At 39.1% G+C, this 15,324-nt stretch overlaps 1 protein-coding gene and 1 non-coding gene across 6 annotated transcripts in view; both read left to right on the top strand.

Annotated features, from left to right (window-relative positions):
- The window catches only part of NNT (nicotinamide nucleotide transhydrogenase), a 94,301-nt gene that overhangs the window by 7,664 nt on the left and 71,313 nt on the right, over positions 1–15,324 (top strand). For 3 of the 5 annotated variants that reach the window (XM_072824670.1, XM_072824669.1, XM_072824672.1), the window contains exons 3-6: positions 1,822–2,051; positions 5,099–5,316; positions 8,880–8,967; positions 14,227–14,315. In XM_072824670.1, the coding sequence (XP_072680771.1) occupies positions 1,822–2,051; positions 5,099–5,316; positions 8,880–8,967; positions 14,227–14,315 (625 nt within the window). The remainder of the gene's footprint in view (positions 1–1,821; positions 2,052–5,098; positions 5,317–8,879; positions 8,968–14,226; positions 14,316–15,324) is intronic. The other 2 variants (XM_072824673.1, XM_072824674.1) reach the window with 1 other exon arrangement.
- Positions 4,126–4,254, top strand: LOC140632807 (small nucleolar RNA SNORA33). Its single transcript, XR_012030493.1, has one exon. It is a non-coding gene; the product is annotated as a small nucleolar RNA SNORA33 (small nucleolar RNA).

Below are 15,324 nucleotides of genomic sequence, written 5' to 3'. Positions count from 1 at the left end.
TGCTAAAGTTGACCAGTGAAGCTTTTAAAAAAAAGATCTAGGGCAGCCCGGGTGGCTCAGCAGTTTAGCGCTGCCTTCGGGTGATCCTGGAGACCCGGGATGAGTCCCATGTCAGGCTCCCTGCATGGAGCTTGCTTCTCCCTCTGCCTGTGTCTTTGCCTCTCTCTCTCTCTCTCTCTCTCTCTCATGAATAAATAAATAAAATCTTAAAAAAAAGATATATATTTTTTGAGTATCCTAACGAATGCATTTAGATGTGTTTTACATTGCAATTAATTATTCCCTTTCATGCTCAGATTGTTTCCTGTTTGGCCAAGTGGATGCCCTTTCTGGTTGGCTCCTAAATCTGTTTGATGAGACTTCATTTTCTTTGGTAGCTTCCTTGACTTATGGTATATAAGGCTAGGTAATTTGAGGTTGTCAGATTAAATTCCAAATGTTTATGAGATTTAACTTTGCACGTCAATCCGAAATATTTTCCAGCCTTCTATTATTTTCCTCCCTGTCTTTCAAGTAGAGGGTAAGATTTAGCAAATGTTTTCCTTTGGCTTGCTATCAGTTATTAGTGCTTATGGAGAATGGGGTCTAAGACTGTGTTCAAACGAAGGTATTTTTTAGGTTGACTTCATTTCTCTAAGGTGTCACTTAATAATTATTGTTATTCTGTAGAGATGATTTTTTTATTCAGAGTTTAGGTTGTAAGAGTAGATTTCCTTGCTTTAGTAAAACATATAGAAGCAGATCTTTATTTTAAAAAAGTCTATTTATGCCCACATGTTGAGTAAAACAATGCAAGCAACTAATGTACTTTAGCTAAAGCTGTTCAGAACCACATATAAATACTTTAACTGTGTATATCATACAGGGTCTTTTGGGTTGCAAGGAACAGAGGAGCACATCAGGCTATATTTTGTGATGAAGGTTTATTGTATGTGTGCTTTCCTGTACAGAAGTCCAGGAAACCTTTCATTTACTTCTTAGAAAAGTGGAATGTTATTCTGGATTTCATAGTTGTGTCTCATCTTCCCTATTTGTATCTCCACTACTGATGTTTCTACTCCTGTTGCTGTCTGCCTCCTTTTGATTATCTTATGGTTGCTTACAAATAGCTCCTATAGCTCCTAGCTTACAAATTTACTCCCTCTGTCCTTTTCTGTTGGTCTCGTGTTCAGACCCCCGAGAAAGAACCTGAATGGATTGGGTCGTCACTGGCCAACATAGAGTGTCCTCAGGCAGTTCCCTTTCTAAGTATGTTTGAGTTCTGTAGACTATTATTTTTGACCTAGCTGTTGATCCCCGGTCTAATTAGCTGTGGCCAAGAAGGTAGGGTCTCAGGATACAACATTTGGAAATCTATGAGGAATTGCCTGTGGCCAGGTTGCCAGGAAAGAAGCTTTGAGTGTGGGGGCCAACAAAATGTTTAGTATAGGGTGGTTCTTCAAAACAGCAAATTACTTCTATCTTCCATAAAGGTAAGGACAAGGAGACCATAAATCCCTGAGCGTTAGTTTGAAGAGTGGAATTAGCATGTTGATTGATGTCTCACAACCTATTCTTTTTTTTAAGAATAAACTAATTTAGTCATGTACTTTGAAGAGAGCCATTTGGTTAAATGAAATTTGGAATTTTCAAGAGAGTGAGCATAGTATTTCCTGTGTATCAAAAAATTATGATTATGCAGCCCGAACATTATTTTGAATAGTAACTTGTATGTGCAGTGTATTTTGGACAAACTGCTCAGTTTTGTTTTTATGTTGTTGTTTTTTCACTAAATTTCTTTCTTTTTTTTTTTTTTTTTTGTTTTGTTTTTTGCCTTTGTAGGAATTCCATATAAGCAATTGACTGTTGGTGTCCCCAAGGAGATTTTCCAAAATGAGAAGCGGGTGGCATTGTCTCCTGCTGGTGTTCAGGCCTTGGTCAAGCAGGGTTTTAGTGTTGTTGTGGAATCGGGTGCTGGTGAAGCTTCCAAGTTTTCTGATGATCACTACAGAGCAGCAGGTGCCCAGATCCAAGGGGTGAAGGAAGTGATGGCTTCTGATTTGGTGGTCAAAGTAATTATTCCTTTCCCCAATCATTTATGGCATGCTGACTTTTATTTGTTTATTTTTTATTTTTTAAGGTTTCATTTATTTATTTGAGGGAGAGAGCACATGTGAGAGAGAGCAGGAGCAGGGAAGAGGGAGAGAGGGCGAAGCAGATTGCCCGCTGAGCAGGGAGCTGGACACTAGGCTCAATCCCAGGACCTTGGGATGATGACCTGAACCGAGGGCAGACGCTTAACTGACTTAACCACCCAGGCACCCCTGGCATGCTGATTTTTAAAAAACATTTAGAAAAATTGAATTATTCTATTGTTATGTTTCTTCATATTTTCAAACAATGCCTTTTCCCAGAGAAATGGTTGCATGTTGTGAATATTCTTCATATTCCAGTAGAACTTTTATCAGGCAGTATGATCTTTGTTTAACCATGAGAGGAGAAAGTGATTTTCGTTTTTACATTTGTCATGTGGAAATTCCCTTCTTACTGTCTAGGGAGCATTTGCACTTCATGGTTCATATAGATCCAAAATACCCACAGGTGAGTATTTAACTGCTACTGGAATAGGAAAAAAAAATGCATGGAATTCCTGAATGTACTGAATGTACCTGGAAGGAGGAACAGTGATGGAACTGACATAAATGCAATTTCTAGTGAGGGCAGGGCTGTCCTGGAGAAAGTGGCATGGGGCTGAGTGGGGAGTAGCCTTACTTACTATATTGAAAGGTCTTAGGATATGCTAGAAATTTAGGTGAAGAACTTTAGACTTAAAATCTGAAATAAACAATCAGAAAGGAAGAGTTTGTGTCACAAGTCTGGTAGAGATAATTACTGGAAGTGAGCATTAACTTAAACCCTAAGCCTTCTGCAACCAAGACAAGGAGGCAAATAGGGATTGTAAAGAATGATCATTAGACTAAAAGAAGCTCCTTACTTTTTCAGGGAAGACCAGCTTTTCTTAATGTGTGTATTCAATTCACACAATTGTTTTTTGTTTGTTTTTTTAAACTCTACCGAATACCTTGGTGGGGTCTTAGTGATCTTTGCAGAAGACATAAATTTTTTTTTCGCTACAGAAATTAATAGTAAAATTTATGGTATGTAGGTAAGTCGTAATTCAGCTAAAGCTTTTAGGGTGTTCAGGTGTACAGATATTTGATAACTTAGTATAGCAAAAGAGCTTAGGGTAAATAGAAGAATAAGTACAATTCATTCCAGTATATGCTCTAAGGGTCAAAAACAAGGTGTCCCACAATCAGGGGTTGGTAGGGCACACATAAGTTTTGGAAATGCTTTGTGTTCTTATTAGAGATTCATAGTGTGCATGAGCATGTTAAAAGCGCTGAGAAATCTTGTAATATAGAAACATAACTTTATGCTTGCATTAATTAACTATTTGGCCTATTTTTTGTCAAGCCTGTTAATATCCTGAGGAACTAGTGATCCAAGAAGCACATTCAGGGAAACATTCTATTGACTTAACTCACTTAGATGCCAGCAGTCTCAGCTGACCATTTGATAGGGGCCAGTAGAATTAATTCAAAGTTGTCCTTTAATTTTTATTAAATCTGTATTATAGATTCTCACTGAGGAAAAATAGACCTTGCCAGAGAGTCTTAATTAAAGTCCAGAACCTTAATTAAAATCATATGCATCACCAGAGCAACAGCCAAAATGGGAGTAACAAATAAAGGTGTCTCATAGGTAAATTGAGATGAAATGCTGTGAAATGAGAGTATTGCCCTAGTGTTTGTGTTTCTGTTTCCTTTTAAAATATAAGTCCCTTAGCTGTTAAATTTCTTGGGCTTACTTGCCTAAAAGCACTTTTGAGAAATGAGAGCTAAGGAAATGATACATGTTAACTGAAGATTGATTTTTTTTTTTTTTAAGATTTTATTTATTTATTCATGAGAGACAGAGATACAGGCAGAGGGAGAAGCAGGCTCCCTTCAGGGAACCTAATGCGGGACTTGATCCGAGGACCCTGGGGTCACGCCCTGAGTTGAAGGCAGATGGTCAACCACTGAGCCACCCAGGTGTCCCTTGAAGATTGGTTTTTAAACTTAGTTATAAAACACATTTTAAAAGCCAGCCAATGAATCTGCTTACCTGAATGTGTTCTGTAGGAACTTAGGAAAAGCTGGTGATAGTAAAGCCATGTTACGAGCCTTAAAGACATTGAAGTCATTAAGGTCCCTGAAAATGGCTATAAGAAATTTAAAAAAAAAAAAATAAGAGCCACATTTTAAAATACTTTTTAAGTGGAATTAAAAGAAAATTGATTCAAGATGTGGACATCCGAAACTTTCAAACATATGGTGTATGTGTTCATGGGCTTATTTGATACTTTTCACGTAACAGAATATATTATAGCTTTTTGCTTAGTCTCAATTTAGCAAGGGTACTAGTTTGAATTGTGTTCATCTATAAATATTCGCCTGAAATTTTAAGGTGACATATATGTATGTAGTGGAGATTTTAGGTTAAAATACTCTTTTTAAAAATTTATTTATTTTTATTTTCTTATTTTTAAAGATTTTATTTATTCATGAGAGACACAGAGAGAGGCAGAGACATAGGCAGAGAGAAAAGCAGGCTCTCTGTGGGGAGCTGGATGCAGGACTTGGTCCCAGAACCCCAAGATCATGCCCTGAGCCAAAGGCTGACACTCATCTACTGAGCCACCCAGGTGCCTCGGTTAAAATGTTCTTAACTTCTTTCTGCTCCAAATGTTGGTGCTTGCCAAAATTTGCAAGAATTGAATCTTTGGACACACGACAAAAACTCCCTGCATGTTTATCCTAATATATTAATCTTACCAGAATAATAGCACGCTCTCTGCTCAGACCAGTTCATAGGTCATCAGTCAGAGGACAGATGGCAAAGATATTTGTGCTGCTTACCTTGTTTAGGAATTTAGTCAGAAATTTATTGCTGAAAGATTACTTCCGGAGTGTTATTTCCATCATGGCGTATTATTTAAATTGTCCTTGTTTACTTAAAAATATGATAAAGGTATTTATATTTTTAATCACCAATGTGACTTTTTTTCCTCTAGGTGCGAGCCCCCATGGTTAATCCAACATTAGGTGTTCATGAAGCCGACCTTTTAAAGACATCGGGAACACTGATTAGCTTTATTTACCCTGCCCAAAATCCAGACTTGCTAAATAAACTTTCTAAAAGAAAAACTACAGTTTTGGCAATGGACCAGGTTCCAAGAGTCACAATTGCTCAGGGATATGATGCACTAAGCTCCATGGCCAACATTGCTGGGTATGTTGATTCTTTTCCATTTCAGTTGAACAAAAGCACAATGGTACTCTAGAAATTTGCTCATTGTGGCTCTTCTGACAGTGATTTTACTTGTAATAATTGTTGGAGATTGCTGCTTTTTGAGAGTGTGCTTATTTTTTTTTTTTTAAGATTTTTATTTATTCATGAGACAGAGAGAGGAGGCAAAGACATAGGCAGAGGGAGAAGCAGGCTCCCTGTGGGAAGCCTGATGTGGGACTTGATCCCAGAACCCTGGGATCATGACCGGAGCGAAAGGCAGACGCCCAACCACTGAGCCACCCTTGTGCCCCAAGAGTGTGCTTATTTTTTAAGGCTCATCTTACTGTTTCTTAGTTATAGGAAGTAATTCTTCATATTGCAGTCTCTTCTACATTCATTTTTAGTCTTCATGAGTAGAAGCATTATTGCCTTCCATTAGAGCAAATGGTTGTGAAATTATTTGAGGAATACACTCTCGCATATATGTGTGGATATGTGTGTATACAGGTATATTAGGTGGAATGGCTATTTTTCAAGTTTTTTTGAGATATGATTGACTTGTAACATTCTATATGTTTAAGACATAAACATATTAATTCAATATGTTAGTTTATTGTGAAATGATTACCACAGTAAGTTTAGTTACCACAAATTTTTTTTTACAAGTAAAAGATGGTTGGGTATTGGCAGTTTCATATGGTTCAACCCAGCATATGCATATTAGCATTTACCATTTTAATTAGGTTGCTTAGGTAAATTCAGTATATGTGCTGCCGAAGTGAGCACGCTTAGGTAAATTCATGATATTTAATGAATAGGGAAAATGTCTGGGCTTGAGGGAGTTTCATCAGGTGTCAAAACCCATACTGTGGGACGCCTGGGTGGCTCAGTGGTTGAGCGTCTGCCTCTGGCTCAGGGCATGATCCTGGAGTTCTGGATCTGGGAGTTCAAGTCTCATGTCGGGCTCCCGGCAGCAAGCCTGTTTCTCTCTCTGCCTGTGTGTCTGCCTCTCTGTATCTCTCATGAATAAATAAATAAAATCTTAAAAAAAAAACCCATATTGCTAACTGAGGGCTAATATGTCTTATCTTTGTCCGCCACTCGTGCATTCCCAGTACACTGGCTGGAGCCCTGTGTTGAGAGGAGACTAAGGTGCATTCTGCTCGAGGAATGTGGCTCTGGCTGAGGAATCATGCCTGCCCTGGGTAGGGATGGGAATAGCTCTATGAGTGTAGTGTATTGCTGACTGCCTAGCCAGTGGGAAAAATCTGGAAATTGGTGATGCTTATGAAATAAACTCTTCTACAAGAGACTGGTTGAATTAGATTTTAAGCATGAAAGCTATTGGTAGTGACAATTTGCTAATATGAACGAGGCACCAACAAATCAAAATAATTTAAATAATCAGTGTTTGAGAGACTAATTTGAATAGAGTCTTCTACAACCTGACACGTGAACTGAAGGTTTTCTATCTGAGGTGTAGCATATCAAATAGGCCAATAGAGCAAATAGATTCTACTTTGGGTTTCAAGTGTTCATTTTTGATAGAAAAGCAGAAAACAAAATGGACAGGTTAAAAACATATTTTGTTATCCTTATTATAATATGGCAAATGATTGATTCAGATATTTTTTGTAATACAAAGTATATACCAGAGGACAAAATTTTTGCCATATTATTTAGTTTGTAGAAAAGTTACATTATGTATTGTGGGACTTAAAAATTTTCTATAGAAAGTGTACAGTGTAATCTTTTAATAGTGCTGTTGATTTTGTCTTGTGAAATGCACATGTATGAAAGGTTGTCAAAGCCAGTGGCTTTAGATCAGTGGCTTCTAACTGTAGAATCTTTTGTAGAAATGAAATATTATGAGGCAATATAAACAAATCTAATAAGAGCAGAGTGGCCTTGCTTGAATTGGGGGATGGAGGGGTGTCCAGAAACATGTTTATCCCCTAGCCGACCCAGAATGGCTCCAGAGTTGGCTGATATTTGAGCCTTTGGGGATCCGTGGGGCACAATTTAAAGAATCACTCTCTTATATCCTGAGCTGATAGATGTGTAGAGTACTGTTTGAGGTGAATCTTCTAGCTACTTATCCACACAATATGTGATAAATCATTATCTAACTCACACACATGGCCATATTACAGTGAAGAACCACTCCTTCAGTTTGCTGATGTTCATTCTGAGCTTTTTTGCTCTTATCAAAAAAGGACAAACTGTTAACACTTTTGCCCACCACCAGCATTTTCATGTACATTTCCTGTGTAATCTGTATCATTTTTGTTATTTTTTCAGTATAGTAACTGAATCTTTTAAACTATTAATTCCAGTTTCTTACATGGCCTTTGAATCTTTATTATGTTTGCTTTCTGAAAATTTCTATCACTTGGATTCAGAAATAAGACCAACACGTAATGTGATCTCTATAATACTGTTTACCTGCTGTAATATGACTTAATTTAAAGTAATAGTGGTTGCCATTTTATGCTTTTGCATCAATTATTGTATCAGGTATTATTTTATAAAAAATAGAATCAGGGAAATGTTTTATTGTCAGCTAGCAGGTAGATCTTATTACATAGTTGCATTACGATTTTAATTCTATGTATGTTATCCCATGAGAGTGTACAGAAGTGCCTTTTAAGTATAAAATGTTCTGAAAATGAAATTAGTCTAATATGTTGAAAATATCTGATTGTGGAAAGATTGTATATTTTACTAGTTTTTGTTGCACAGAGAGTTTCTTTAGCCAAAAACACTAATATTTACCAAGCAGTTACTGTTGAAGGCTTTGTGCTAAGCTCTTTACCTGCATTATTTCATGTAGTCCTCATAACGACACTAATAGACAGATGCTCTTATAGATGAGGGCACCAAGGGTCAGACAGTTACAGAAATGTATGTAAGGTCACAAAGCTAGAATTGGGACCTGCACTGAAGGTACTCTGTCTCAGAATCCCATGCTTTCAACCATTAGTGATCAAATGAAGGGTTTTTTGTTCTGAGGGTGGAATTTTATGAGGTACAAGCATATAGCTAAATCTGATTTTTTTTCATTTTGAAGTTTTGTCCTGTTATATGAACAGTGCATAATCCTCAAAGAAAATTTGAACAGTATAATGAAGTAAAACAGAAAGTTTGAAATATCTGTGGTTTCAGCACCCAATGTAAACCATTGTTAGCATTTTTCACCCCAACTCACCTTGTGCAGTATTTTTCTGTGAAGAGGCCAGGGAGCATCATGGGTGAGAGAGCGTGCCTCTGGTGGCAGGATGCTGTGGTTAGGCTTTGGGTTCTGTCATTTGCTAGCCAAGTGACTCTCAAGTCTCTTCATCTCTGTGTACTCACCTGTGAAATGAAGCAATAACTGTACCTTTCCATGAGATTGTTGGGGTGGTTAAAGGAGCGGGTATACATGTGGTACTGAGAACGGTTTTTGACATGTAGTAGGTACTATACAATGTTAGCGATTATTTTTTGACTATGAAAGTTTAATTTGTGACTTAATATGAGTCTAAAATCTTCCATTTTATGGAAATATTTATTTACTTTTTCAGTTATAAAGCTGTTGTCCTAGCAGCAAATCATTTTGGGCGGTTTTTTACTGGTCAGATCACAGCTGCTGGAAAAGTTCCTCCAGCTAAGGTAGGTGAGACTTTTAATGTTTCTTCATAGTATGACTTAATTAAAGGTGAGGGTATGTGTAGTAAGTACTAAAATACAGTTATTTAAGAAGTTTTGTTCTGTGTTAACTTCACGCTGATAACCCTCTGGCACATACAAATATTTCGTGGAGCCTCAGAGCTGCTTATGATTGCTTGACAACAGGAATTTGGGCATTTCTGGAAGTTCTAGGTTTTTGTTTTTGATTTTGACTTACTAGCTTGAATTTTCAAAGGGGTTTTGGGTAACTTATTCTGTTTAGTGTGTTTATTACTAATTTTTTAAAAAAGTTTCAAAATACCATTCAGTAAATTCTTGATTTCCACTTCTAATGTTGTGACACTTGATTCAGAGGAAAGATTGTCTTAGTTTAGCAAACTCTTGATTTCCCAACTGTGACATTTCGTTCATAGAAAAAGACTGTCTTAGTTTTTTCACTTTCAAAAAAAAAAAAAAAAAGGGTTAAGAGTGGAGGGGGGCGGGGGGTGGCATAATTCAGGTACTTGGCAGAGGGAAAGGGTGTGGTTTCTTTAATCAAGATTGAAAGCAGAGAGGAGCAGTCCATGAGAGGTGGGGGTGGCTAGGTGAAAAAATAGATTACATTGTAATCCTTCAACTCTACATACATTAAATGATAATATAAGCACATTGTCTGGGGATAGGAAATAAGACTGAAGAGTATGTCTGTAGGTACAGGTTTAAGGTTTACTCAGTGCTTCCAGTTCTTAAGTACTTTGTTATATAAACTCATATGAAATAAATCTAGAAAAAAAAATGAAAAAAAAAAGATATTGACAGCTTTGAGGAATCTAGTGATATATTGCTTTAAGAACGGGCCAGGTGAGGAAGATGGCAAGTGGTTTAAGTGGAGGCCAGGTTGTATAGCAAGTACATTTAGCAACGGGAGGCACAGAGATGTGCTATGTGCAGTGATTATTATTTTTTTGAGTTTATTTACTTATTTATTCAAGTAATCTATACATCCAACGTGGGGCTCGAACTCATGACCTGGAGACCAAGAGCCCCCTGCTCTTCGACTGAGCCAGTCAGGTGCCTCTGGAGTGATTACATTTGACTTCTTTGTCAGGTTCATAAGGATAGGTCTGGCATGCATGATGGCCAGAAACTGAATGCTGTTTTTAAACTGGCTGAATGCTTTGATGAACAAATCTGCTACTCAGTTTCGGTTAGACTCTTTCCTCAAGTATGCGGAAACTGAGAGGAACATTGAATATATACGAGATTAAAAAGTGAAACAGAAACCAAGAGGCTTAAAGGAAGGAGAATCAATCATTCTTTAGAAGGTCGAAAAGAGACTGGCTTTACTGAACATTTAAATTGCAGCTTAAGGGACTGTGGTTACATGTCAGAAATAGTTTCATGGTAACTATCAAGGTAGATCGAATAATATTTTATTTGGGTTTCCTATAAATATGGAGGGTTCTTACTTGTCTAGAATGAGCTACCAGTCCGTCATTTGATGGCTTGCAATATGTCAGGTACTGTCCTGAGAGCTATTGAATGAATAAGGTAAACAAGATCCCTGCCATGTGAAATTTACACTCATTTCTTTTATGTTTAAAGTAATCTCATATATTTATTTGTTTGAGGCCCCTACAAGAGTGTAAGTTTCAGGGCAGCCCGGGTGGCTCAGCAGTTTAGTGCCGCCTTCAGCCCAGGGCCTGATCCTGGAGACCCGGGATGGAGTCCCATGTCGGGCTCCCTGCATGGAGCCTGCTTCTCCCTCTGCCTGTGTCTCTGCCTCTCTCTGTGTGTGTCTCTCATGAATAAATAAATAAAATCTTTAAAAAAAATATAAGAAATGAACAGGATGATGGGGTAGTGAGTCCTGGGAACAAGCTGCTTTCACTGTGGCAATGGGAAATCTCCTTTGATATTTGAGCCGAGGCCTAAAGGATGGCAAGAAAGAAACCAGGTATTTAGGATTCCAGGGAAAGGGAAGAGCACATATGAAGTGCTGAGATGAGAAGGAGAAGAATAAAAAAAGGCGATTGGTCTGGAGTGTGGTGAAAGAGATAGAGAGTAATCTGGTGGTAGAAAGGTAGGTTGGGGCTGGATGATGTTGGGCTTCTCTTTCAGGTCTTGCTCAGATACTCTTACAGATGAGGGAAGTATCTGATTCAGAATTGTTTGGAAAAACTCATTTTTGCTCATGTCTCTCCTTTACTTTGATGTAGAACACTTCACTTTTGACACTTCTGGTAATCAAATGTGTGGGGGTTTCTCCACACCATGCAATTCTGTGACACCAGTGGGGTGTCCTACATTCTAACTTAACTCGATTCTAACACTGTCTACCTGGAGATTGTGTCAGATCTACAGGTGAAGGGCTCAGTCCCAGGACTGTCCTCCTCGCCCCTTCACATGCCAATCGCAAGTCCAGGTTGTTACCTGTGCTTCTGCAGATTGACTATAAATCATTCAGACATTCTCAGGACCCCTTCCTTGGGGTCAGTTAATTTGCTGGAACTGCTCACAGAACTCAGGAAAATAGTTTTCTCCCTGTTTACTGGTCTGTTATAGAAGGATATGATAAAGGATACAGATGATCATACAGATGGAAGAAATGCCTGAGGCAGGGTATGTGGGAAGGGACGTGGAGCTTCCATGCCCTCTTTGGACATACCACTCTCCTCATACCTCCATGCATTCACCAACCTGGAAGCTCTTCAAGCCCTGTACTTTTGGGATTTTCAAAGGGGCTTCATCATAGGGGCACAACTTTTCCCTCCCTTCTCTCTGGAGAATGGGAGGTGGGGCTAAAAATTCTTAGCTGCTAACCTTAGATTTTCTGGATCAGCTGTCATCCAGGGAGCCCACCAAGAGTCAGCTCAGTAGAACAAAAGATACTGCTATGATCCTTGAGATTCCAAGGGATTTAGGAACTTTTTTGTCATGAACTGGGGTCAAAGACCAGATAATAGAATAAAAAATGTTCCTAGTGCTTTTCTCACTTAGGAACAGGGGACAGAGACTAATTTATATACATATTTACTAGTAGCTCATGAAGATTTAAAAAAATCATCTGGAAGTTCTGTGGGAGAATGGATAGTAGGGGGAAGAGTGAAAGCAAGATCTATTTGGAATTGATTGTGGAAATAGTGCCCTGGGAAGGGAGTGGCAATAGAGCTGTATAGAAGGAGATGGATTGGGAGGTCTTTGGGGGTTAACACCAAGAGTACTTGCTAATGGATTGGAGGTGGAAACGTGTGCAAAGGGAAGCCTCAAGATGACCTCTCTGTTTTGGCTTGAACAATTGTGTGCACAGTTAGTGCCCTTAACTGAGATGGGGAGGCAGAGCCAAGGAATAGATTAAATGACTGGAAATTAAGAACATTCCTTTTTTTTTTCCCCCTAAGATTTTATTTATTGATTTATTGAGAGATTGAGACAGAGTATATGTGTGAGTGGGAGAAGGGTCAGGGGGAAAGGGTGAGAGATTTTTTATTTTTTAAGATTTTGTTTATTCATGAGAGAGACAGAGAGAGGGGCAGAGACAGAGGGAGAAGCAAGTTGCCTGCTGGGGAGCCCAATGTGAGACTTGATCCTGGGACCCTGGGATCACAACCTGAGCCAAAGGCAGACGCTCAACCACTGGGCCACCCAGGCATCCCGGCAAGAGAAAATTTTAAGCAGACTCCCTGCTGAGTGCAGAGACTGACACAGGGCTCAATCTCATGACTCTGAGATCATGACATTTAAGGGAATCAAGAGTTGGACACTTAACTAACTGAGCCACCCAGGCACCCTGGTGATTAAGAACATTCCTAAAGGTCATTCCTTTCCCATGCCTTTCCCCTGTTTCTTAAGTCTTTGGTGTGCCAGTTAGCAATCAGTGCTTTAGATTCCAACATTTAATTTAACTGCCATGTGGGAGGCTTTGCTTTATTATAGATCCTAAGCAGCTTGCTCAGGGTCACCCGGAACTAGTTGGTAGGCAAGTCAAGATTTGACTGACCTTTAATCCCTCTTTTTCTTCCCATGCTGCAGAGAAAGAATAAATTCCTGTTGTAAGATCTACATGGCTTTATTATTGTGCAATTATGTCTTTTAAATTATGGGTTTTTGTTGTTATTTCTTGCTTCAGGATAACTTGGTCTAGTCCTGTGATTTTTACTTATTTTATTTTTATTTCACATTCTCATAGCGTGGAGTGGGGTTGGTGCGTTGGAGCCCAGAGCCCTCTTGGTCCCTCCTTGTCCCCTTTCCTGTGGAGTAACCCTCCTCCCCCCACCCTTTGGCCCCCAAACAATCACCATCAAGGTCAATTCACATGAGCTCTGAAACACTGCTTAGGGGCCACCAGAGCATGGTTTGACTAGGCTTCTTAAAGAGGCAGAAGGAGATGTGGGCATGATGGGTAGGTGGGAATTTATAAGCTTCACTGTTTCTGTGGGTGGCTTTTTCTTTTTTTTACACAGCAACAAGGAGTTGCCTTAATTGACTGGGAAGTATAATAGAACTTTTCTCTGGAAGGCCCATTCCAGACTAGAGACAACACTGCCCTTATTGTGTTTCTTAGAAGGCGGGGAGACTCTTGTTTCTGAGGAATCCTTTGGTTTTCTTGGCTCTGACCCTTCCATGGTTAGGGAGATTTGTTAGATTGCTTTGGATTTTGGGTGCAGTTCATTCATGTTGGTTCACAATTCCGTAGTTGGTCACCTGCTATTCTTTCAGAAGCATTTGAACTCTAAATATAGGGTAGATATTTCGGCAAAGTTGTACCCATCTTTGAAACTTATTTTGAAAAAAAAAAAAGAAACTTATTTTGATATTTTATGAACATAGAGAAACCTTAACCTCTGAGAGGGGAGAGGTAGCTAGAATGCTACACTGGGAATTTATTTCAGTACAGGTAGCTTTTATACACTGGAGAAGACCTGGTAATCTTTAACCTATATGTACTGCTCATCATGCTGTATGTGGCTTCCACATGGAGATGTTGGTTGTCTGACTGTTTTGAGTGAAGGCTGTGGGCCTTTGCCAGCAGTTGTTCCTTTGATACATTTTTAAAAATAGTGGTGGTTCAGTTAAAGCGTTATCTAGCCACTCAGTATATTTGAGGGCTGATCACCACTATCAGCACCACCTGATGTATTACTGAATTAATCGTGTAGCACTCAGTGTACCACTCGCTGATTGTTATTAGCTGATGGTTTTTCATAATTAGTTGATGACGAACTTTAATTAAAACATTCCGTTCTGCCTTTTCCCCCCTAGATTCTGATAGTTGGTGGTGGTGTTGCTGGGCTTGCTTCTGCAGGTGCAGCAAAGTCGATGGGTGCAATTGTTCGAGGATTTGACACCAGGTAAGTGCTTTACTAGTGATTGCTTTTAAGGGAAAAGATTTTGTTTCAGGTGGATGCTATGCTGTCTTTAGAATTTATAAATGGAAGTTATACATTGAAAACTGCTTTATAAGCTCTTCACATTTAAAAAATGTTTCTCAGGGGATCCCTGGGTGGCTCAGTGGTTTAGCGCCTGCCTTTGGCTCTGGGTGTGATCCTGGAGTCTTAGGATTGAGTCCCACGTCAGGCTCCTGCATGGAGCCTGCTTCTCCCTCTGCCTGTATCTCTGCCTCTCTCTCTCTCTCTCTCTCTCTCTGTGCCTCTCATGAATAAATAAATAAAATCTTAAAAAAAATCTTTCTCCTCCAAAGTTAACTCAAAGTGGAAAAATAATATTACTGAGTGGAAAAAAAATTTAAGGACCCGGACTAAATATAGCAGAAATAATTTAAAAAGCAGAGGAATTGAAAATGAACAACTCACGTTCAGTTTTGTTTCTTTATGTGGATTAGCAGTGAGACCAGAGTTATTCCTGTCCTGAGTTTGTAATATGTTGCTACCGTGTCCTGTTTCTGTTCAGAATGCATTTATAAGTCAGGTAGGATGTGAACCAACATATCTGTGAGTTTGAAGAAAGAGAGTAGTATAGGAGATATTTTGGGGGCACCTGGCTGACTCAGTTGTAGAGCATGCGACTGTTGATCTTGGACTTGTGAGTCTGAGCTCCACATTGGGTGTAAAGTTTACTTTTAAAAGAGTCAGCATAGGGGCATTAGGTGGCTCCGTTGGTTGAACATCCGACTCTTGGTTCCAGCCAGGTCATGGACTTGCAGTTGTGGGATTGAACCCTGCGTTGGGCTCCATGCTTAGTGCAGAGTCTGCTTCAGGTTCTTTCTCTGTCTGCCCCTCCCCTGCTTTCACTGTCTCTTTCTAAGATGAATAAATAAAATCTTAAAAAAATAAAGTCAACATAGGAGATATTTTGGAGAAGACGGGGCAGGGAGGTGAAGAGTATGCTCTGCATTGTATG

Source organism: Canis lupus, chromosome 4 (assembly GCF_048164855.1).
Source record: "Canis lupus baileyi chromosome 4, mCanLup2.hap1, whole genome shotgun sequence".
In the NCBI taxonomy this organism is placed as follows: Eukaryota; Metazoa; Chordata; class Mammalia; order Carnivora; family Canidae; genus Canis; species Canis lupus.
Note: the sequence above shows the minus strand (reverse complement) of the source record. Positions and strands in the feature narration are given on the sequence as shown.